The following is a 23,343-nucleotide window of genomic DNA, read 5'->3' on the forward strand; positions in this document are numbered from 1 at the left end:
ATATAAAAGGAAATGCTTTTTAAATACTTAGCAACATAAATAAATGTAAAAGTAAATAAATTTATCTGTAGAACAAAATTTGAGATGAAAATGATTCTTAGTGAGTTTACCATTTCAACTTACCTGCTGCACCTCTTTTTTTTATCAATTTATTTTATTTGTTTGCAATAACGACACCTACTGTTGGCAATTCTTGTCATTTTGTTGGTTGACACTGGGTCAAGGATAACTCTGGTCCACCCTTAATGTTGTTAGACTGAAGCTGACCCTCCCTTCCCCAAGTACTGTAGAGAAACCATTTCCCCCAGAGGCCCAACTCACAGCACAGCGCTTTCTGCAGTCTGCGGATTTTGATGGCTGTGCGGTAGGCGGAGAAGCGCACGTTGTTCAAATCAGCTGAAACAGCAGAACAGAAACATGAGCGGCCCTAAAAGTACAGCCCATAACGTTCTTTTACATATAAATATTCATATTTTGGAAGAAGTCTGATATCCCTCCTCTTCTCTGCAATGAATTAATAGGATATATCAGAACAAATTAAAAAACCTAACAAGTTGGGACCTTAGTGCCATTCACCTTCAGGGAAAACCTCCTGGCTCTGACAGTCCAGGACCTTAAAGAGAGTGGCCCTCCAGAAATGCCAGCACTATCTTGGCACATGTAATATATAAATATATATATATACACACACAATATATGTATTTATGTATATATGTGTAATATGTGTGTATATATATATGTATGTATGTATACATGTGTATATATATGTATATATGTACATATATATACATATATATATACACAGGAGAGTTTCACATACATATTATGCACTGGTACATAGTTCCCAGAAAATTGCTCAAATACAGCAAGTTTCTCAAATAATTTACAACTCCATCAGATAATATGCAGGAAACAGAGGGCAGCAAATGTCAGTAACAGAAAAAATGGCTTAAGCTCTAATTTATGTGCCATGACTTTGCAAACTGTGCCTTAAAAGGGATAGTCACATAGCTGTAAGCTCTGTTTTAGAAACCAATTGATACAGTAACATTTTTTCTCTCACTTAACAGTATTTTTTACCCTTCCTCTCCTTAGAATGGGAGATTTCACAGTAAATGTTGATGCTATCAGGGCATGTTGAACTAGTTGTACCATAATACAGTTTAGCTTTTACTGAAAAGGTAGCTGCTCTATTTTATTACCAAAATTAGTTCTTTGCAGACCAGAGCCCTGGTTTAAACATGCCAAGAGCCTGTATCAGTGGACACTTCCTTGTGAAGTTAAAAGAAAAAACCCAAGGTACTGCATTAAAGCATACAGTCAGAGTATATGGTTCAGAATTAATATTGCCAAAATACAATACAATGACCAAGGCAGCAGGTTTTCGGCAAAGTGTGCCTCATCACAAAGTGGGAAATCCTGTTACACTCAGGTCATGAGAACTCAAACATGGTCAGTATCCAAATGTTGCTTTTATTCATGGAACAAAAATCACAATGCTTTAATGAATGCACTCACCTAAGGACTGGAAGAGATCAGTCATTTTAGGATGATCCCAACAAGTTGTCTGTGTCTCATGACTACAAAGGAACAAAATAATTAAAGTTTCAGGAAACACACATCTGCACTTCCAAAGAATAAAATCTTAAAGATATTCTGATTTTCTGCATTCAAGTGGCAAGAAATCTCTCAGCTCTAATTAAAATGCATGATCTGTACCACTCAGCTCCTTGATTTTATAATCACAAAGTTAGTCAGACATCAGCCCACCCATATTTAACAATATTTATTTTGATTCTAACTGTGATGGTAAGAGCTGGACTCTGTCCCTACAGCTAAGAGGTACACTAATAAGGTAAAAGTACAAAATTTCCTGTGCTGTAAAATTAAAAATATAACTGTAAAAACAATTTAGAAATAAAAATCTTGAGATTTTATTTCAATCTTCATTGCATATCTGAGCATATGTATCAGTACACAGACAATGATGTTAAGCTTTACCAGTGACATTTATTTAACATGTAACATGATCATTTAAGTTGGAAAGGACCTTTAAGATCATGAAGTCCAATGGGAAACCTGATCACCATTCACACAATCAATAAATATCTTGATTTAGGGGACACGCTCTTCACTACTGTTCACAGAATAGAGATTCAATAGGCAGCATCCCTTAACCTACTGATTAGTGTTGCTGCTTCAATTTATCAGGGTTTCAAGTAGGCAGCCATAGGGATCAAAACATGTATTATGTCAGGTCCACTGAAATCTCCAATTCCCTTCTACAAGCCACACTTTACTTGTATTAATCAATATTAACTGCTGGAATGATTACACATTCTTGTCTTACAAAGTATTTACATTTGAACTAGATTTGCAAGGTAAGCAATCAGAGAAGTCATGTTAAAAAGATCATAGGATTCCCTTTAAAAGTTAATGAAAACAAAATGATGCTATGTTAGCAAATTTAACAGTAATGCTCAGAGAACACTAAGTAGTTCACCTTTGTTTCTATTTAAAAATTCTTAATATACCCTTTTTTTTCCTGCACAGAGGGATACTTGGTTGTAAATAATGACTTTAAAAAGGCCACTTTGGTATTAAATGTAGTGAACTGTATCATCATTTGCTACCTATAAATGGCTGTACCTCAGTGAATGCACAATAATTTATCATCAAGGTTTATTTTTTGATCAAGAAACCAACCAAGAATGAACCCTTTTATGCTATGTGGTACAAAAAAAATTGTATATTAAGTCCTTGTTCTAAAGAACTGCAGAGACAGGACACATACCATAAGGGAAGGCCAGCTCTAACCAAATGCTAAGGACCCTTTTGTGTATGCATTAGCCTCAAACATACATCAGTGGAAAGTGCTTGAAATGGGTCTCTTTACATGGGACATGATCCTCATTTTACAGTCCTTTCCAGGTTTGAGTCCAGCCTAGGTATTCAGAGACAGCTTCTCCCCATCATGCTTCACACTCTGCCATGGATCTCATTTGTCTATCTGGCACCATCACAACTTGGGGAAGGGTTTTTCATGGAAGTTCATAGGCAAAGTATGTATTTCCTATTAATGCAATAAATAAAAATCTTCCTTTTCTTCTTTGCAATTACTCTCTAGTCACTGACTGAACATGACTACATTTAAACAAGAGAGATTTAAACAATAATCAAGACTTCTATCAGACCTTGACTCAAAAATACTATAGTAAACTCTCCTCAATTCAAAACAAAGTATTTAAATACATCTTTACATCTGAATACATCTTCCTCAATAGAAGCTTTTATTTTATTTCATGCTAATATCATTATCACATGAATTCCTATCATGTTTCAAATTCCCAATGAGGTGGTCAAGGCTCTGGTAATGCTAAACTCTAAAGGTAATGCATGCCAGTAAATCAGTGGGTTTGCACTTTTTGAAAAGACAGTTCTAAAACAGTACCATGCTTATCTTTGTCCAGAAAAGTAATTTCAAAAACAAGTTGATTGACAATCCTTTTCCTGTAAAAGGTACACCAATAAAAACCAATCATGAAGCTAGCAACAAGAAAGAATATACTTGGATTTTATGGTATGCCATGGTAAAGGCTGGTGACTGTCCAGCATTCTTACCCTTGTGTCAAAACACTACAGTATAGCAGAAAAAAGAACATATACAGCTTTAGAAAATACTGAAGTAAACAGGAACAGGAAATACAATATAATATTTCATACTGCTCAACTTATTTAATAATCTCAAAACTACTCTGGAAGCTCCCAAATGGCTACATTATCATGTTAACAGGATGCCATAAATATGTTGCCCATTTAGAATTGTTGACTAAATCCACTGCAACTGCCCATAGAAATGAATACAATATGCGATCAGTTTAATAAAGCTTGTTTTAAAGACTTGACTTCAACTCAAATTCCCTAAGAAGCCACTTCTAAAAGTCAAGCCCCAAAACAAAACAAAAAACCCCAAAACAACTGGTGATTTTACTGTCAACATTCTAAGTGAAAAGGATTTCTTAGGATATTCTGAGAAAAATAAAGCCTTAACTAAAACACCTTCAATATTTTATGTTAAAATAAAGGTAGTTGGCAGTACTGTGACAGAAGCTATAAATACATGTATTCTCAGAAATATATTTCCCTCTATTTTAAATGCTGAAACATCAATGCAAATACTGCATGTAAACTACATGCAATTTAGGTGAGACAAATCCTGTTTACTGCCTTAGAAACTACGATGGCAAAACCAGCCATGATCATAGGGACTTTGCTGAATTGCAGCCATTATTTCCCAGTTCCCTGTTTTCTGGCATTAAACATATGGTTTCATGAACAAATATATTTCTGACTAGTGGGATGCTGTGAAAATACTCCTGAGAGCTGCAGCAGAAATGCAAAGTTTATTTAGCTAAGTCCAGAGACCTTTTCTCTTTTTCCTTTCTTTTTTCCTTTTAAAATTGTTAAAAATATAGAAGAAAAAAATACTTAAATGCTTGGATAAATCCTTGCCTTTTTTTTTTATTCCCTCTATGGAAATATACTTCATTACGCATTTGCAATACTTAATTAGGACGTGGGTACAGTTAATTGCAATTTAGATTCTGGCTTGTAAGTAATTTATAAACCCATATGCAATGAATAAGAGCTGATTTTACTAATCAAACTTTATCCTTTAAATCAAGTTTCCAAGAATTAAGAGCACATAACAGTTTCATTATTGAAATCGTATACTTTAAATATAGAGTTTTAGTACAGTTTTATCTGAAAGACTAAAATCACTTTAATAGTGCAAACATGCCATAAAAAATATGCTTTTCTTTTCTATTTTGTGTTTACTTAACATGAAGCAGAAAAAGTGAATGAGATATCAAAAACTTCTGTATCCTGCACTGTAATAGTGTTTCTCCATTTGATGCAGTACATACCTGAACAGCTAAACTTTTTCTTTACAGAAAAACACAGAACATGAAATTTATGCCTAATAAAATAATGACCATAAAATATTTTTCTATTTTATCTGCAAAAGAAATTTGTGCCAGACTGCATAAAGACCAATGGACTTTTAAAACTTATCACTCAGTTTTTTTCTGTGCCACACAGAATTTGTGAGAAAGGAAGCCAAGTGAACATCATCTGGTGCAACTGAAAAAAGGCAAGAGAGAATCCTTTCCAATTCCTTAAAGTCAGTACTACCTGACAGCTGCTAAGTGACTATAGAGGGTGACTGTGCCAGCCCAATCCCAAAACACCCAGCAGGAAACCAGTGGTAACAGCCGAGCAATTCTGTACAAGGATCCCGCAGAGAAGAGGAATGGGCTCCAAGTGAATGAATCACCAGCTCAACAGTCTGTTCAGGTCAAGGGAGGCAGCAGCTTCACTGTCACAGGCAGTGCTGCCAGCACCACCAAATATATTCCATGGGTAGGTTTCTTTTAGGCACTAAAGCCAGACTTCTCTGGACAGAGCCACGGAAAAAACCACATGATTGAAAATTTAATAAGACCGATAAAAAAATCATCTCACTGAACTTCCAAAAATATTCCAACCAAGCATTTAACCAAGAACAGAGAAACCTGCAGAGTCTTCCCTCTCTGTTACAATTACCATGGCACTTCTGTCCCGGGTCACAGTGATGACTGTGCAAGGAGCACCTTCTCTTGTAAGCACCCTGCTAATGTCAAGAACTACTCATGGAGTGAGGTGATAGTAACTTTGATTGAAGGTGAACAACAGTTGGGCCCATAATTCACCTCGCTTGTACATGGCACCAAAAAAAAAAGAAATTTTCAAGCTGTACAGGAGCCCAAGGTACAAGACTTCATTCTGTTCAGTGGGTGGCATAAGGAGGGATTTTGCCTGTTACAAAAGTGAGCTGTCCTACAGGGCTTAACACATGGGGTATGAACATATTACATCTTTCCTCATGGTTTAGTCAGGGAAGACTTAAAAGCATCTCACTGACAAGAGATTTTTTTTTTTTGTTGCTCCTATCAAAAGTATGAGTTATTCAGAGCAAGAGTCTTCTAAATCTCTTATGCAAACTTATGGACTCAATAAGGGTCACACAGCAAAACATGCATCCATGAATATATTACCTGACAAACCAGTGTAATTTAAAAAGTCTAAATGCATTTGTGTAAATTTCACTAACAAAAAAACATGATAACCATAAAATACTCCAAACTACAAACCACCCACATATTAATGAAGTGCTCTAAAGCTTACATGACAAACATTTGCCCTTACAATTTATTTCTTATCCATTATGTTTGCTGGAAGCTTTCTAATTATAATTGGCAAAGATAATCCATTTTAAACCACTTCCTGATTGTAAATAAAAAGCTGAGAAACAGTTAGCATGTCATTTAATTTATGCTCTAGAAAGAAAAGAACAGTCCTATTGAAATGAATGGATTAAGTTCAACATCTCCAGGTGTTTCAAGGTGCTCATGGAGTTGTGAACAAAAAATTGTTCTTTTTGTACAAGAAAGAAAAAAATTACCCACAACCTGTTTCTAGTTTTCTTTCTTATCATGGACAAGGCCTCTATTGATAATCACTGGCAAACACCACAAGAAACAGCACTCTGGCATGATGTTAAGTACCTTTCTGTTCCTGTAGTCATTTGCACGAAACATTACCCAAAATCAGAATCTTTACTGATCACTAATGAATCAACAGCACTCAGAACTCTGACTTTGCTACCCGTGCCAAATTTCAAATGGCATAACATCCCCACTTTATGTCAAGGTGTTTTGGCTAGATACTGCATATTTTCATTTCTTCTTTTTTTTAAGCCCATTAGAAAATACTGTTTTGTGGTGAGAAGAGTAGGCATAATGCATCACAAGGGTATTGCACCTTAGAGGTTGGTAGAACCATTTATATGCAGATATTTTGAAATCACTCCAGAGAAATGTGCTACTGCATTTCTTTAATTGAAAATGAAGATGAGCACAGGAACTGGTAATTGAAGAAACTTTCAAACCTTCAAACTTGTATTACCTCTTTCGGTAAATTAGATTTTTTTTCCCTTCTAAGGGAAATACCTAATACTTATAAGAATGAGATTATGGATATAATTATAATAAGACAAATTTTTTTTTCTCTGCTCCTTTACTTCTCCCCCTCTTCCTCATACAGGCATAAACCAAACATCAGCAAAGACTTTCTGAAGACTCTTAAAAAATGGAGAAGCAGAAAACATTTTACTCCTGTCCCCATAAAGCTGAACAAAACATAGGAGGTGATAAAATAGGTTTTCTAAGACGCTGGTGATGCCAGCCACTTTGCAGGATTACAGAAAAGGCAACTATGGCGCTTGATATCGATCAATTTAATGGTTGCAACAAGAAATTGCTCTCCCTATGTAATGCCCTGCATGAGATTAAACTCACTGCAACCTCTTCTGTATTGCCCTTTTGTTTCTTCTGCACAGCACAAATACCTAATAATTTATGGCACTGAAAGGTAGATGGCCAAAGAACACTTAAATTATAGTTAAAACCAGTGAGAAGTCCTAGGGTAATTATGCTTTCTGCATATTTGTCAGGTTTCCCTCATGGATGCTTAAGGATCATAGTGTTTAATTTATTATTCTATTTATTTTTAGAATTTTTTTTTTATTGAAATGCTATGTAATACAGGCTTTTTTTTTTTAATTTACTGTTACAAAGGTAAAGGATGTCTTATTTGTATGATCCAAATAATTATAAATGAACAACAACAGAATTTTTTCCCTAATGAATCTCAAATCTTTACCAACCAACCTATGAAAAATGTATTCAATGGCAAGTTTGCCAAATCTTTTGCCCAAACCTCTCACTTTTATTACATAAAGTGCACTGGTAAATACTCTGCCTTCTGTGTTGCATTCCCTTCCATACGGTTATTAGTTCAATTGAAAAAGGATGAAAGACTATGCTTTTTTTGCAGCAGCAGCAGAATCAAGATTTTACAGATTAAGGTTTTCATTGAATTTTACTGTGTCTACAGACTACAGAAATACAAAATATTCTCTAATTGGTATTAAGAAAAAAATCAAATAGGAGGCAAAAAGGATTAAATTAAAATCAGATCGACAGAAGTAGCAACATTTCACAAATCTGGCTTAGATAGTAAGACAATTCAAGAGAAGAAAAGTGACAGGGTAGATCATGTGTGTAAGTTCAGTTCAAATATCCACCATAGCCCGGGAAACACACACCTTGAAAAGCCTGGGCCAAATGAATTACAAATCCTTCTTCCAGCTAAGCAAAATAGTTGATTCTTTCCAAAACACCCCAAACTGCCTCTGTCTGAACTTATAGGGCAGAGGAGGTTGTACACTGGTTTTTTGAATGCTCCTATGACTCATTACCTGATTAAATACAACCCCAGAAAGGGCAGAAGTGCCAACCATTAGCAAATGGGGTGGGGAGAAGAAACTAAACTCCAAAGTTACTACACCAAAGACCTTCCACTGAGCCACTTCTCTCTAGCCATGTAAATGCAAGCTACCTCTGGTGTCAGGAGCCAAACAAAGTGTTTCTTACCTGAAAATACAACATCTTGTACCATTTTGACGCCCTCCTTACAGATTAATTAATTGCTACCTAAAGTACTTTCTCCTGCCTTCTCAGGTGCAGTTCTCTAATATTTTTAAACTACATCCTGTGTGCAATAAAACTGAGGACTGCAGTTGGTTCTTTTTTCTTCTTTTTCCCAAATACTCAACACAGGTACAACTACATCATCATCTCCAACTATGTGACTTTCTGAATATTTAACATTTCTCATTCAAGGACACAGACAAAAAGCCATCAAAATGAAGTAGAGATATAAATTCATGGTTGCTAAAAAAAAGCCTTGGTATTCAGAATTTAAGTAACCTGATTTCAATTAGCATTTATTTCCCTTTCAAAATTAATTTTTAAAACTTCTCATTTTTCAGCCCCCAATCATTGGATCATACTTTTATTATCCTTGTTCTGCTATACCATAAAGTGAACAACTGGCATCTTAAATCTTCCCTCTGAACATAGAATTCTTCTTGTAAATACAGTCAGCTGCTCTCAAATGATAAAGTTTTTGAGACTTATTGCAGCTGTTCCTTCTACTCATGCTGTGGTTTACATCAAAGGCAACTCATTGAAAGGTGTTAGTATAATTAAAAAAAAAAAGAGAGAATTAAATCAGTTTCTCCCTTTTTCCTAGCTTTTCTTTCTATATAAAAAAATCATAAAATCTTATTGACTGTTCTCTTGAATTGTCTTACTCCATGTAATCATTCCAAAGTAGTAAGTTTTTCGTGTCAGTATTGTTTTTCTCTCTTCTTTAAACTGTGTCTGAAATTAAGCAACAGACAAAGATTTAAAAGGGTATTTAAACCCAAGAGTACTCTCCAGCCTCATCATAACAAAGCAAATGAAGTTCAGAATCAGTTATTTTCTCCTTTATCTTCCCCAATTCTCTGATTTATCTAGATGCTGCTGAAAACAATGATGTTTAGATCAGTAAGAACTAAAAAAATCTAGGAAACTGCCAAGGCAGTCTGCTTTCCAGGCTGTGAAGCTAAAGAAACCCTCAAGTTTTTTTTAAAAAGCAAATCCTACTAGTTACATGTACCAAGAATCCTTTTCAAGAATCAAGACATTACTTTAGCAGCACATATGATGTTGAAAGTAGGGAAGGATTACTAGAAAAGTCTCATTTGAGATGCAATAGTTAATTCTGTTGACTCTATTAAAGCCATCCTGAAAATAAAACAGTAGTCTCTACCTCTATAAAGACCTCAACCCTCAAAGAGCTTGCCCTACACTTCTGCATCCCTACCAAACTTCCTGTGAAAGACCATTAAAAACAATTTCTAAGAGATGCTGGATTTTGTTTCTAAGTCCCAGCTGGCTTCATTCCGCAATCAAGCTCTAGGGCCACCAGCTCACTACTGTGGGAGCAAGGCCTGTATTCCCAGGGAATACTTTACGGCCAACTGGTGTGCTTGAGGGATTGTACCTAGTGCACATATTGGAAAGGTTTTCTTCTGAACCAGCAATGAAAAAAAAGAAAGAAAAGATTTCTCAAAAATGGAACTTTTGCTGAGTTAGGGTAAGAGAGCATCAGAAACTCAGAAGAATGTATTAGATAAGAAAAAAAAAGATATACATATGAAATATTAAAGTTTAAAATCTTTGCTTTGCTCAGCACAGATCAGAGGTATATCTTAATTTGTTCCATCTGTTCCTATCTCTGATCCCCAGCTCTGAATGAACTGGTGAGCTCCACAGAACCCTCTGAGGCCAAATCGTGGCCCCAACTCCAGCTACTGACTCTGATAAGGTAGAACAGGAACATAAATCTTTCCATGTCCATTAAGGACATACCCACAAGAAAAAACAAGAGGTTTAGGGTAGTTTTCCTCTTGCTTTCTGTAGTTTGCCACTTCAGCATTTTCCTTCAATTACTGTTGCAGGTGTGATCATTTTAGCAGCACTTCTGCCTGAGTCTAAGCAGAGAATGTGCCTCCACATCCAACTTCTGCCCTCTTCTTCCATTGGGAGGGAGCCAGGAACCTCTTCTCTAGTGTGTCACAGTTTTTGCTGCCTCTTGCAAAATTTTGAGCAGAAGCACAAATGCTTTTATAGAGAATTCAAGGATGTTCATAGCAGGTTTCTGCTTTTTCTGGTTACCTACTCAGACCCTTTAAAGAAATTAATCTTCAGATGACAGTTTAAAAACAACTGTCACATCTCAAGAATGCTAACAAGTTTGATCAACAGATTTATTGCTACCTGCTTTTCAAAGCTCTCAAGTGCTTGTAAATTGCTTGAAGCAGAAAACGTGGCTCTCAGAGTTATGAGCAATATGCAATAGTAAAATATCCTCATGTTCTTTTAAAATTAACTATCTTCAGGTCCATTTCATGGTCATCCTACAGACTCAAAAACCCTACTCTTTTCCCAAACCCTAACTGATAACATTTTAAACACAGATTTTCTTCAGCCTAAAATGGACTACTCTGGGTCTCACTTGTACACTTCTTAAAATTTAATTTACCTTTCCAGCAAAGCCCTATCCTCCTCTCAAAGCTGCAATATTTGACCTTAAAAGTACAGGCAAACAAAATAAACACTGGTAGAGTAAAAAAATCAAAGTTAGGGATTGCTCTTTGTAGAGCACATCAAATATCCACGCCTCTCTTAGTTAACCTTTATTATTTTCAAAATAAATATCTCAACCATTCCTCTTGGTAATCGAGGCATTTGTAAAATTTTTGTAAATATTTATATCTGAGTAAAATTTACCTTAACATCAATTACTATAAAAAACTACCGTAAAGAAGATGACAAAAGAACAGTCAAGGCATGACTATTTACAAAGCAATTTTGCACAAAATTATGAATGGCCTCAATAGATACTAGTCACCACTGTCCTGCTCTAGGTTATGAACTTTGTGATTTTAAATACATTATTTATTCTGGGTTTTTTTCCCCTCTACAGTTTAAACTCTGAATGAGCCACACACACAAGAACAAGTCCAGTTTGAACACTGACAGTGTATTACACTGGAGTTGCCTCTGCTGTTTCTTATATGAGTGACGCTCTTAATTAGGGTTTGTTTTTATGTATTTCTAAATTATGCAGCACACAAAGCAATAAACATTACTTTACAAAATAGGCAGCATAACACTACATAGAGAAAATCTCAATAGCATTTCTAGCAACTAATTAATACCTATGTTTTTCTGCTAGGTTATGGTGATAGGACTCTGTAATACTTAAGAAAAAAAGAAAAATAGAATCAAGGCAAACTTACTTGATATAATAGGGCACTTTGTTATGTGAAACAGATCTCTGCCATGGAAACTGCACTGAGGCTGAGGAAATAAAGAAAAGGTTGTTATTAGGAAGCACCTGTCATACTGAAAAAAATCTAAATGTCTTATTTATTTTAGAAGTAATATGGTTATAATAAATTAAATGGAAACAATTAATATTTCCCAGAATACTTTCAGTAATTAGAAAAGCAGCAGAAGAAAATGATGGCAATCTATCATGATGATTACAGGCATCTATTTGATGCCATGCTGGAAATAAAACCAATGTGATGATTCTACTTCAAAGAAGGATTATAAATTCTGAGAAAGCAAATTACCCATTTAGGGAAACTGCAGACACTTGTTTTCTACCTCTGTAGGATTATTATCAGTTTATACTTTTAAAATAAATAATTCCACTAGTATAAATGATACTCTGCAACAGAACACGAAGAAAAAATAGCAACCTTGTTTTTATTAGTTACAACTCCTAGTTCCTATTTGCAACTCAAATTAATATTGATTAACATTGTATGGCCAAGAAAAAAAAACAATTAAAACTTGTCTTAGCACTCCTTGACAAAGAACTGCAATCTTTGCAGAATTTATGCAAATCAGGTATCATCCACAATATCAGGAAGGTTTCTGCACACTGACTTGAAAAAGGCATGAAGTCATACGTGACACTGCAACTCTGCTGACCTAAAGATCCCAAGAAATAAAAGGTAAAAAGTGTTCAGGCCAACAGGACTGTTGGTGCTCAACTTAAAAATAGCTATTTACTGAAGAGTCATAGGTACACATTTCAGAAATTACCAGACTAGTGCCTGGGTAATTAGGGCTCCAGCATGAAAAAAACTCCTTGCACGAGATGCCCTGTGGAAGCACAGAGGGAAAGAACAGGCAGGAACAGTGATGACTGCAATGAGATGAATTTACACTGCACACACACGGCAGCCACAGAGCACCTGCTCTTGGGCTCTAACAGCCTCCACTTAGAGCTTGGGTAAAATGAGACACAGCTTTGATCCACACTGGATCTCAAGTAATTACATTCTCAATTAATGTAATTTTCTGCAAGCTCGGCCCACTATAGGATTCATCCCCCTCTGGGGAAAAAAAAAAAAATCCACTTGAAAGTAACTCTCTCCTCTTCCCTAAAGACCCCTCTAAACTGCAGCAAAGCCTTACAAGCTGTAAAAGTCCCACAGGTTGTTGCAGCTACACAGACCAGAGGGCTGGTGCTCAAGGGTTTCACAGCTGCCACTTCTTCGTAAACCACACAAAATACCACGGTTTATAATTTAAGAAATAGTCATGTACTGAAAGGCAGATTAACTGGGAATAATATATGGGAAATTACAGGACTAAAGTAAACCACTTCCTTTACTGGAAAAAACAAAAATTCCATCTTTATTTGAAGAAGGTAACATTTGTGGTGAAGACATAGGTAAAGAAAAAACATAGTAGAGGCTAAATGCTCAAACAGATGTAGCTTGCTAAAAAATAATCCTTAGGCCTTCATAAATCTGAGGGGGAAAAAAAAAGTAAAATCAACCTGACAGGTGAAAGTGGCCATCAGCTTCAACGTTTCATTCTCTAGTGTTGCAATTTGGCACCTATGGTGGGGCTCCTGTTCTAGTACATGAATTATGTCAGCTAAGTAAGAATTTGCTTAACTACAATTTATGTGCTATGACAGATATAGATATTCTGCACTGACATAAGTATGATCTAAACAATTTAATCAATTAAATTACTAATTATTATGGAACAAGTCATACTCTATTTATTTGGGAACAACCTTTGTAAAACGTTGCCAGCTCTCTGCTGTAAGAAAGTCTGGAAAATGAGATTACCATTCTCTCTTAAAAATCACTGATGAAAACTGAGCATAGTAGTTCTCAACTTGGCATTCACTAGCAGGCCTGCAGATATTAGTATGGCTGGGAGATGCTTTGAGCAGGCCACTGGAGACATAAGCTATTTGTTAGGGAACATGTGGAGCAGGTGCTCTGTGGATGTTCATGGATTTGTCTTAGAAAGCATACAAGAAACCTAACAGAGAGTAGTGGATTGTCAGCCTTGGAAAATAAAATAAAATTATTACAGAAAAATCAAGTTACTATTTCTAGAGGCAGCAAAAAACAATCTTTTTGCAAGGAATAATGGATTATAAGGATTCTTCACCTTTATCTGTGCTAGGGATGTGTAAAATTTACTGATCAGTAACTAACTTGAAAAGTGCTTACCTTCCATCTCAAAAGCACTGAAAAACAAATCAACTAAATTCTGCCTCCCAATGACGGGAAGGGACAAATAGCTCAGCAAAAAGAGAGATTGTAGATTGCAGTGGCCTACTAATACAGCTTTACCTCAGACTCCTAACACAGAACATTTTATGAAGGGCTAATATACTGTTTGGTAGTCTTTAAAAAGACTTTGAAGCCCTTTCGTAGTGATGGTCTTCAGGAATCCATGCAATTGGTGTTCCAAGAAGTCAAACAGTAGTATCAAATGCTGCACTGTGTTGTTTTAGTACAGAAACATTTCTAGCCATTGCAGAGATTAAACCACTGGACTAACAGGGCTGGAACCAAGGCGCTGGATAATCTTATCTGGGCTTCCTTTCCCATAGAAGGTTGGCCTGCATGATCTTTTGAGATCAGTCCCTTTCAAACAGGGCTCCTCCATCATTCTATGAACCTGATGAACAGGCAGAAATAGGTGTCTTGCTAGCAAAAACTCCTGATTAAATGATAACTGGGGTCTAGTCAGTTGAAAATGGTGTGATGGCAAGTTATGGCTTCTTCTTAGTATTTGGAGGATGAGTAACAGGTAAGTGAGGTAAACTGAAAATAGCTGCTGTCAGATAAGCACAGATAAAAACCTGCCCTCTAATTCAGAAGTGCAACTTTGGAAATGAAGACTTGCAGAAGACATACATATATAATCAATCTCAGACTTAGGAGTTTGAGATTGTTCTATTCAGACCACTACTCTATTTGTTCCTCACAGCTAGAAGTCTCTTATTGCTGCTAAAAAGGTTTGAAATTTTTGATTTAGAATACAGAGTCTTTCAACCTGTCAGGATAAAGCCTTCAACTTTCCAGATTTAATTTTTTTTTCTATTATTATTTTACTTCTGAATTTACTGTCCCTTACTTACATTTACCAGACACTATATAAAGTTGTAGGTGTAAGTTCTTTAACTCTGTCTTGCTAAAGCTCTAGAAAATGTTTGGTTGTTGTTTTTTTTTGTGGTTGGTGGTTTTTTTAAGACACTTTACTTGTAGTTGGTGTGGGGAAAGAGGTTGTTTTTAACAAATGGTTTAAATGAATAACTACGTATTATTTGTTTTTCCAAAACTGTGTTACTTAGCTGTAATTCTTTGTGGTATCTACCAACATGGAAACCATCCTGGAAACTTCCCCTTTTTCACTTTGGTATGTGACAACCTGAATGTCCCCTTAAGCCTGAAGAATATTCCCTGAACACAGCTGAGGAATGATGATAAGGCACAGCATAGTCTCTGTGGATGTAATTCTATGAATGTTTTAACCAGCAACAAAGGCAGTTCACCACTCAGACTTGTGAACAAGCTGTTTTATTGTGGCATGTTGTAAGCCAATTCAAGGAAAGGATCCAGGCCAAGACAAACAAAACCAGCAAACCTTTCCTGGCAAGTTTTACATGTGGACTCTTCCACTGAGTCTCCCTCAACTAGAATAAGAGAGCTAGATTCTGAGAAACAACTTCTACATTGCTTCCTAATCTGTTTTATTTACACAGACTAGACTAACTAGTCTTACAAACAGTTCATCTGGCATTCTTCAGCAGTGCCAAAGGGAGCACTCTATCTGTAATCTTTTTAACAAGGTATTACATAGATGTATGATCAGTTTACAAGTTTGAGACTACAAGAGCTACAAAACCACTGTGTCAACAGTATGCAATATTTCTAATAGGGCTTTAAAAAAGAAATAAATCCTATACTTTTAAAGTTCTTTGTTTGTTCTGTTAATTTTAAAAAAGGATGAAATGGCTCCAGGAATTGCTGGTTTGCATAACAGCCGTAATATTTTATATACACTGTGTTTAGTTTACTGAAAACCCAACTGTCAATTCAAAATAAGAAGATGGTTGTAACATAAGTCAAGAAAAAAAATCAAGATTTATTTAGTGATTTAAATTATATTAGCTATACAGTGACATACACTACTTCAGAATCTCTGGGAAAGACCTGCTTGTTTTCATGTTGACTTCTCAATTCCTGCAATAATGTTATCTTTTTTATAGAAGCAATCAGTTAAAAACTGGACAGGTGATTGTGTTAAAATTCTGTCTCATTAGCTCTGATGATGGCAGGTAGGCTGGAATATCAGGAAACCAACATGGACCTCCATACCACAACCTATCGATGCATAACAATTATATCAACTCAGCTTTTGCTCTCTTAGTAGATGTGAGATTATAGGCTTATGCCTCTAAAGTGTTTATTAAAAAGATGCAAGGATAGGTCCTGAGGAAGAAATGCATGTTTGCTTTTCCCAGCCCTTTACTTGAAGTTCCAGGATGTATGACACAGAGCCTTTAAAGAAAAAGAAAAACACAGGGAGGTCTTCCTTTGTGCAATCCCAGCAAGTGTGGAAGCAAAAGAAAATGGAAGAAAGAGTTGGCAAAGGGTGAAAATATGTGGTCACAAGCATGCAAAGATTCTGGAACAGTCACTGGTCAGACACTGCAGCAGAGGACAAAGAATAAAGCAATGAGGGCACACTCATCTCAGAAAGACAGAGTGGGAAGCACAATAGTCAAAATGTCAATGAAGTTATGCAGATGAAACACCCCTACAAAAACAAGGAGATAGATAATATCATGGAAGAGGAACTTGCTCAAGCCATAGGGAAACATGGAGTAAAGATCAAAAAAGCGTTTGAGAAAGCCATCATATCTTACATGCATCCATTAATTCAAGGAACTTACTGGAAAGAAAATGCTGTGATGCAGGTCCAAAATCTCGGTGTGCCTCCTGTAACTGTTTAAGGCGATCCTCTACAGACACCTACATATAAACGCATACACTCAGAATCTACATTGCAACGCCATGATCATGATAAGAAAATCACTTGTTTACATTTCTTCTATTGAAATCAATTTGTTTGTGTGTCACAGCAATTATTTGATATCCACCTATTTAAGGCAACATATTTTTCTTTCATCTGCTTAATGAGAATCATGTTTCTATCTTGCAGTGTTCTGGTGTGAGAACTGTAGATCAATAACAGTAGTTTCACGGTGACTACAGCCAGCTGCTGAAATTTCTGACCTCCTCCCAGCCCTTCTGTCGTCCAAATTCCCATTGTCAGCACGTCTCAGTTTGACTGCATTGATCTCATGCTGCCTTTCCAGCACAGAACCATTTTGGAAGACAGTGTTTCACCAGCTGACATGATGCTCCTCAGTCTAATTGAAACTGCAGTAGCAGTACTTGGGTTGCTTGGTTAACTAAGTTTGAGAGGACACACACGGTACTCCTCCATCCAAAAACAAAAAAAGAAAACTAACAAACAAAATAAGAAAAGAAACCCCACTACAAAATGATATTAGGAAAGGAAAGGTCTGATATGACACAATAAGAGCTTTGACTCTCAGGAATGACTCATTCAAAACTACTGGCCAAGAAACAGGTGCCTAGGTTTTGAAAATTCATTCCCACCACCCTCACTAGAGATGTGATAAGTATTTCCGACAAAAAAGATCACAAAAAAAGGAGAAACCTCAAAAATAAATAAATGAACTTTAGCTGATGTAAGAAACTTCACTAAATCATTCACTGTGAAACTAAGGATGGGTTTCAGCTGTAATTAGGCACAGGGATTTACTTTTGTCACACCATTTAAGCACAGTAATCATAACTAAGCAATATGAATCTCTAAGCATATCCTCTTCTGCTTTTTATGCTAAATTGCTATAGCATATATCTTGTTATAGCTCTACTAATACTTAAATCACTTTAAGTGACATTTCCTACAGAAACTGAACACTCAAAGACACAATAAAACAGCTTTCACACAAGCTGGAAACACAACAGAAATTTAGTTTTTGGTGACACAGATTTATGCAGTAAAATCTACTGCTACAAGACATACAAAAAAACAATGCAGCAATAGCTCCCACTATTTTCCCAGAATTTAATGAAGTTTCCTGTTCAAATAAACTTCTGAAATAGATTGAAAGGAAAAGCTTTTGGCCAAGCTACAGCAGGAAAGGCAGCTCCTTTTGTTGCATTGGTACTAACCAAATAACACCTTAGTGACAGAGGTAGTGAACAAATGGTAATAAGTGAATGTTTTAAGAAAACAGGAGAGTGAGAAATATCCCTCCCCACACACCTACTGTATGTAATCAGAAGAATACCTGTAAAAGTTTCCAGCGCATATTAAGATCATCCAGTTGACGAGACATCTTTAAAGATGGATAAAGGTCAAGTGGAGACAGCTGGCTGGACAAATCATTCACTGTTTTAACTTTTAAGTTGATGGGAGCGATTTCTTCTCTAAAAGCCTAGAAGGGTAAGAAACACACTTATGTTCAGTTGACATCTGAGCAGCATAAAAGTGTAAACTCCACATGGTGCTGACCTGCCCAATGTGGCAGTTTATGCTAACCAACTGCGCACAAGTCAGTTCTCAGCAAAGAAATTTCACTCACTTCAATATTCTTGCTGTATCACTCATATCCACCTTTGAGGAAAAACAGTATGAAACTTAGTGAAATGCCCACAAGCAAACTGCACCCGTAAAAGAATTTATTTTATTGTTTTTTTGTGGTGCTGTATGGCTTTAGTGCTCTTCTTCACAAAAGGAAATACACAATGCTATATTAGGAGCTTTAGCAGTATAGAGCCTGCCAACTGCTCTTAAGACAAAACATTGCTCAGTAGCTATAGTTTTCAAGTATTAAGCAGCTGACAAAAATTCGATTTAAAAACTATTATTGAACTAGCAAAGCATGAAGGAATGTATCTTCTAAGGAAGAGGACTACAATGTTTTACCTGATTAGAACCAGAGAGTAAATCTATTACAATGACTAAAAAGAAGCAACAGGTTTATTGAATCAAATCGAACTAAATACAGTATTAAGACAAAATTGATGCAAGTTTAGTTACAGTTTAAAAAATGCTTCAAACGCCTTGCTTGCTGTGAGCAGTTAAGTGTTCAATCCTGTAAACAGCTTGATTAAACATCACTAAACAAGCCCAAACAGCTGTAAAGGAAGTATTTTCTTTGGATAATTTAATTATTTATCTCTCTTCAATAATCACTCTCATTAGGCCAAGGAACAGAAAGAACATACTATTAAGAAAGAAACACTGGGTTTCTGGACAAGCAGTAGGCCCCTATTGCTTTAGCAAATGTTACAGTTTTTCCACAGCAATGAAAATCTGAAAGACTTTGCTTTCATCTACTTTAAAGAAAAAGTCATTAAGATATGACAAATCACTTCTTAGCATAAGAACAAGGAGCTATTTAGCATTAGCATCTTATTTCTTGCTTTAGCATCTACATTAAAATATAAGAGAAGAAGGAAGAGCTCCATTACTCTTTTCAAATCAACAGCAGTCTGGATATTAACTCACCTTTGACTGCCTTTGTTTTAAAGATTTCAATTCCATTAACCTTGAAAGTAACAATATAATTTGGAGAATGAGGATGCTTACATTGCTATATGTGAAATAATGTAGCCCTCTGAATTCACAGACACTGTATACATAGAGAGAATATCTACAGAAACCCAGTTGCAGCCCATTTTATTCTTCTAATACCAGTATCCTACGCTGAAGACATGGATGGTCAGGTACACAACCCCAGGGTCTTCTAATGCTTTGCTATACTTATTCTTAAGCTTAAAAACTGAAAATTTGTGTTTGTGAAACAGAAGCTTAGCGGTAAATGCTGAATTTGCCTGAAACAGCAATCTTCTCTACCTACATGTGCATACCGACATGTTCTCCTGGAATCTATGATATTCATTGCACTGTACTATTTCCAGTCAGCTTTTCTGGACAATGCTATCAAAAGATATTTCTTCTTGGGGAGCTTTGCATTACCAGGTCCCTACCCAAGCCATGAAGTTAGGCAGGGATAACTACCCATCAAAAGCAGCCGTGCCTTGGGATGCTGAGCTCTGCATGGAACACAGGCAGCAAGAACTGGTTTGCCCGTAACAACATTATAGGTATGTAGTATGTGTTCTTCAGTTTGAAATAATCCAGGTGAGAAGCTAGGCTAAAGTAAAAGCAAATGCAAATTTGCTCATACAAACAAAAATAGACAATAGGCATGTTTAGTTTGTGAAAGTTAAGGAACATAAATTTAAACTATGTATTTATTTCTGTATGATTAAGAAAGCTCTAAATGTTTTTCTAAAAAGAGAGTTACACTTGATGGCCAAACAGATCTGTGTGTGTAGGTAATCGCAGCCAACACTGGGAATGTGGCCCAGCTCTGGACTTTATTTGAGACTTCAGATACCATCTTTAAAGACTTTATACTGCACATGAGAATTTCAGCATACAGTATATAAATATGTAATATGACTAGAGGGACTAGAATGGAGAGATCTGACACACAAACAAACAAAATATTTCCCAGAATTCCACACTTACCATAGTTTTCTCAATGTGATCTGGTAATGAATCTATGAGCAAGTCTCCTACAGGTTTCCAGCCATTCCTCACATTTTCAGCCTCCTTCAAATCAGCATCAAGGTCATCCATGGCACACTGAAGGTCTTTCAGTTTTTCTAATGCTTTGTCTACTTGCTTCTGCCAGATACAGGCACTGACATTTAGGTTCTCCCATTTCTCTTTTACCTCCGATGACTGTTTACGCATGGCTTTGGCAATCTTCAAGGCTTTCTCCTCAGGGGTCAATTCTGCAGAGGGGAATAAGAGTAATACTGTTTATTTCTTATTTTTGTCCAGTTAAACTGATAGTGCTCCTGAAATACACACTCAAGACAGTCAGTAAGTCCGTCGTAAGTAAGTAGTGCCGACTGATAATTTATTTCAGCAGGTAAAAGGTAGAAGGAAGTCCACCTTGCTGTAACTGAAATAAACCTCAATCACTCCTACTGACAACACAATTCTTGATCAGAAGACAGGAGACTATTCCTGACTTCCATATATTATGATACCCCAAAGTAAAAGCAGCTTACTGCTGATTTGTTACTTTTGGAGGGACAGGGAAAGGAAATAGAAGATTCTTCCTTCCTGGGAACTTCATTAGGTAATATTTGCATCATTTCACGTAGAAAGAGCAAGGACAGTGCTTTGCTCCTGGATCTCTTACCACCACCTTTCACTGTGGCACCAGGATGTCTCTTCATATTCAGTAGCAAAACCCAAGGTACACTAAGTACCGTGGGGGGGGGGGGGTGCAGGTCTGCAGCGCTATATCAGTTTTCTGTGTAAACACTGAAATCCAAAAAGGCTGATTTAAATAGTTTTTCCAAACCTACAAATATTCTATGAAGCTGTTGACTGAAAAAGAATCAAGCTTATGGCGTACTATTTCTCACAAATTTCAGGCTTGTGTCTAGATCTCACACAACCCAGAAACTCTTCAGTTTGAGACTGAGCAAGACCCAGACAGCTTGAAAGCTAAAAAGAAAATCCTAAAACATCCCCAGCAGGTCCTGCTGTCTGCTGCCTGGGGGTCCTTGCTGAAAAACACTCATGGGAAGCTTCCCTCATCAGGAAAGAGTTGCTTCAGTAATGACAAACAAACATAGCCAGTCTCAGAGGATTCCCCTTCTACATAAAAGCAAGCAGAGGAAACTATAATGCAAAAAACTGAGAGCAAAAGAAGTAGCAGAGACGTGACATACACTGAAACTAAGCCAACTGGCCTTCTATTCAGTCCTAAATAAAAGCTCTGGAAAAGGTTTATCAGAGTACTCTTGTGATTAAAATTCAAGTGTTGCCTATGAATAAATTATACACAATCATGCAGAGATGAAAGTACCACTTTTGTCAGAAGTCAGATGAGACATACCAACTTTCATTTACTGATAGACTGTCTTTAAAATCATTATAATTGACTAAGTTTGGAGTTGCTGCTGTGGTTAGAGGAAGGTGAGGGGGCAACAGACAGAAATTGTGAGGGAGGATGTTTTTGCTTTACCAAGGTCAGATGAATGTCAAAGTAAATGCACAGTTATGGTTGCAAAAGTTACCCAACTGTGCCTCAATATGCAACTGTTGTCCCATAGTACCAATACAGAAAAGCATATTCTAAGTAATTAACACAAAATAAAACATTGAAATACACTCCAATTAGTTGTTGAGAAGTCACTTTTTTCCAGATAAAAAAGTAACAGGGAGTTATTTGGATCACAACCAGAATTTCTGCCCACCAGTTCCACATATTTGTTCTGTTTATTCTCTTAAAGTTTTTTTCAAATCTTGTTAGCCCATATAGGTATTGATAAATGCTAGACTATGGTATTCTGGTCATCACTAGAAGAGAGTCAAGACAATCCAGATGCCATCTGGGGGGAAAAAACCCTACCAACAAAATGAAGAAAAAACAACCCACAATGCAACTACAATTTGTATTACAACTGTTGATATAGGGAGGAGAGAGTTGCCCAAAAGCACAAGGACCTTGCTGGGAAGTGGTTATGTAGGAGAAACAACAAACAAGGAATGGTAACCAGAGCACAGTGAAAGGCAAGAGTAATCAACAAGAGCCAACAGCACCAAGGGAAGGGGGACACATACCCAGCCTGTGGGTTGTGGTGCATGTTTTGACCTCAGAAGAGAGAGACATTTGAAGAAAGAGTGCAGCTGAGTGTTACAATAGATATTTTGAACTTACCAAGTGTCTTAAGCTAATATTTCAGTGACTTGTTGGGTGTCATAAGCTATTACATGAAAGCACTGCCTATGGGCCCTCTGCCTCTAAAAGCAGAGATTGTACCCAGGCTTAGGGACACTGCAGTGGCAAGAAGGGATTGCAGAGGAGAAACTTGGAATGAAATGACTGTGAAAAAATCCCACAATGCTTAACTAGATGCAAAGAGATATGAACTACATATGTAGCTCTGGGATACAGAGACACGGCAGTAACCTACAATTTGCAATACTGACACACCAGAACAAAGATGAAGACCAAAGCTGTGCTGTGATAAATTGCACCTTGTCTCTAAATTTACAGCATTTCACAGTAGAATAAGCTGCATTATAGCACAACACAGTTTTGGAATGATCTTTACCCCAAGTTCTGCAAAGAAAATATTTCTTTATTTATTTTGAAAAGAAATAAAGCTCATGCTCTAAGTAAAACCCAATTTAAGGAAAATTCTTTTACACAGAAAAGAACAGCTACAAAATGCCTATATAAAGACATCAAAGAAGTTGTTAGCATAAGTACTTTTGGAATAATTCACATTTGAGAATAATAATATTGATGAATGAATGGGAATTCACTACAGTCCAATGACAAAGGGACTGTGAACAATCTAGAAGTCAAGCT

General features: G+C 36.4%; 1 protein-coding gene across 2 annotated transcripts in view; it reads right to left on the reverse strand.

Annotated features, from left to right (window-relative positions):
• The window catches only part of UTRN (utrophin), a 341,691-nt gene that overhangs the window by 57,734 nt on the left and 260,614 nt on the right, over positions 1–23,343 (reverse strand). For both annotated transcript variants that reach the window (XM_054514244.1, XM_036379859.2), the window contains 6 exons: positions 20,472–20,740; positions 18,220–18,366; positions 16,786–16,864; positions 11,798–11,858; positions 1,519–1,580; positions 322–396 (listed from right to left, as the gene is read on the reverse strand). In XM_054514244.1, coding sequence (XP_054370219.1) covers positions 322–396; positions 1,519–1,580; positions 11,798–11,858; positions 16,786–16,864; positions 18,220–18,366; positions 20,472–20,740 — 693 coding nt within the window. The remainder of the gene's footprint in view (positions 1–321; positions 397–1,518; positions 1,581–11,797; positions 11,859–16,785; positions 16,865–18,219; positions 18,367–20,471; positions 20,741–23,343) is intronic.

This window comes from Molothrus ater, chromosome 3 (assembly GCF_012460135.2).
Source record: "Molothrus ater isolate BHLD 08-10-18 breed brown headed cowbird chromosome 3, BPBGC_Mater_1.1, whole genome shotgun sequence".
Lineage (NCBI taxonomy): Eukaryota > Metazoa > Chordata > Aves > Passeriformes > Icteridae > Molothrus > Molothrus ater.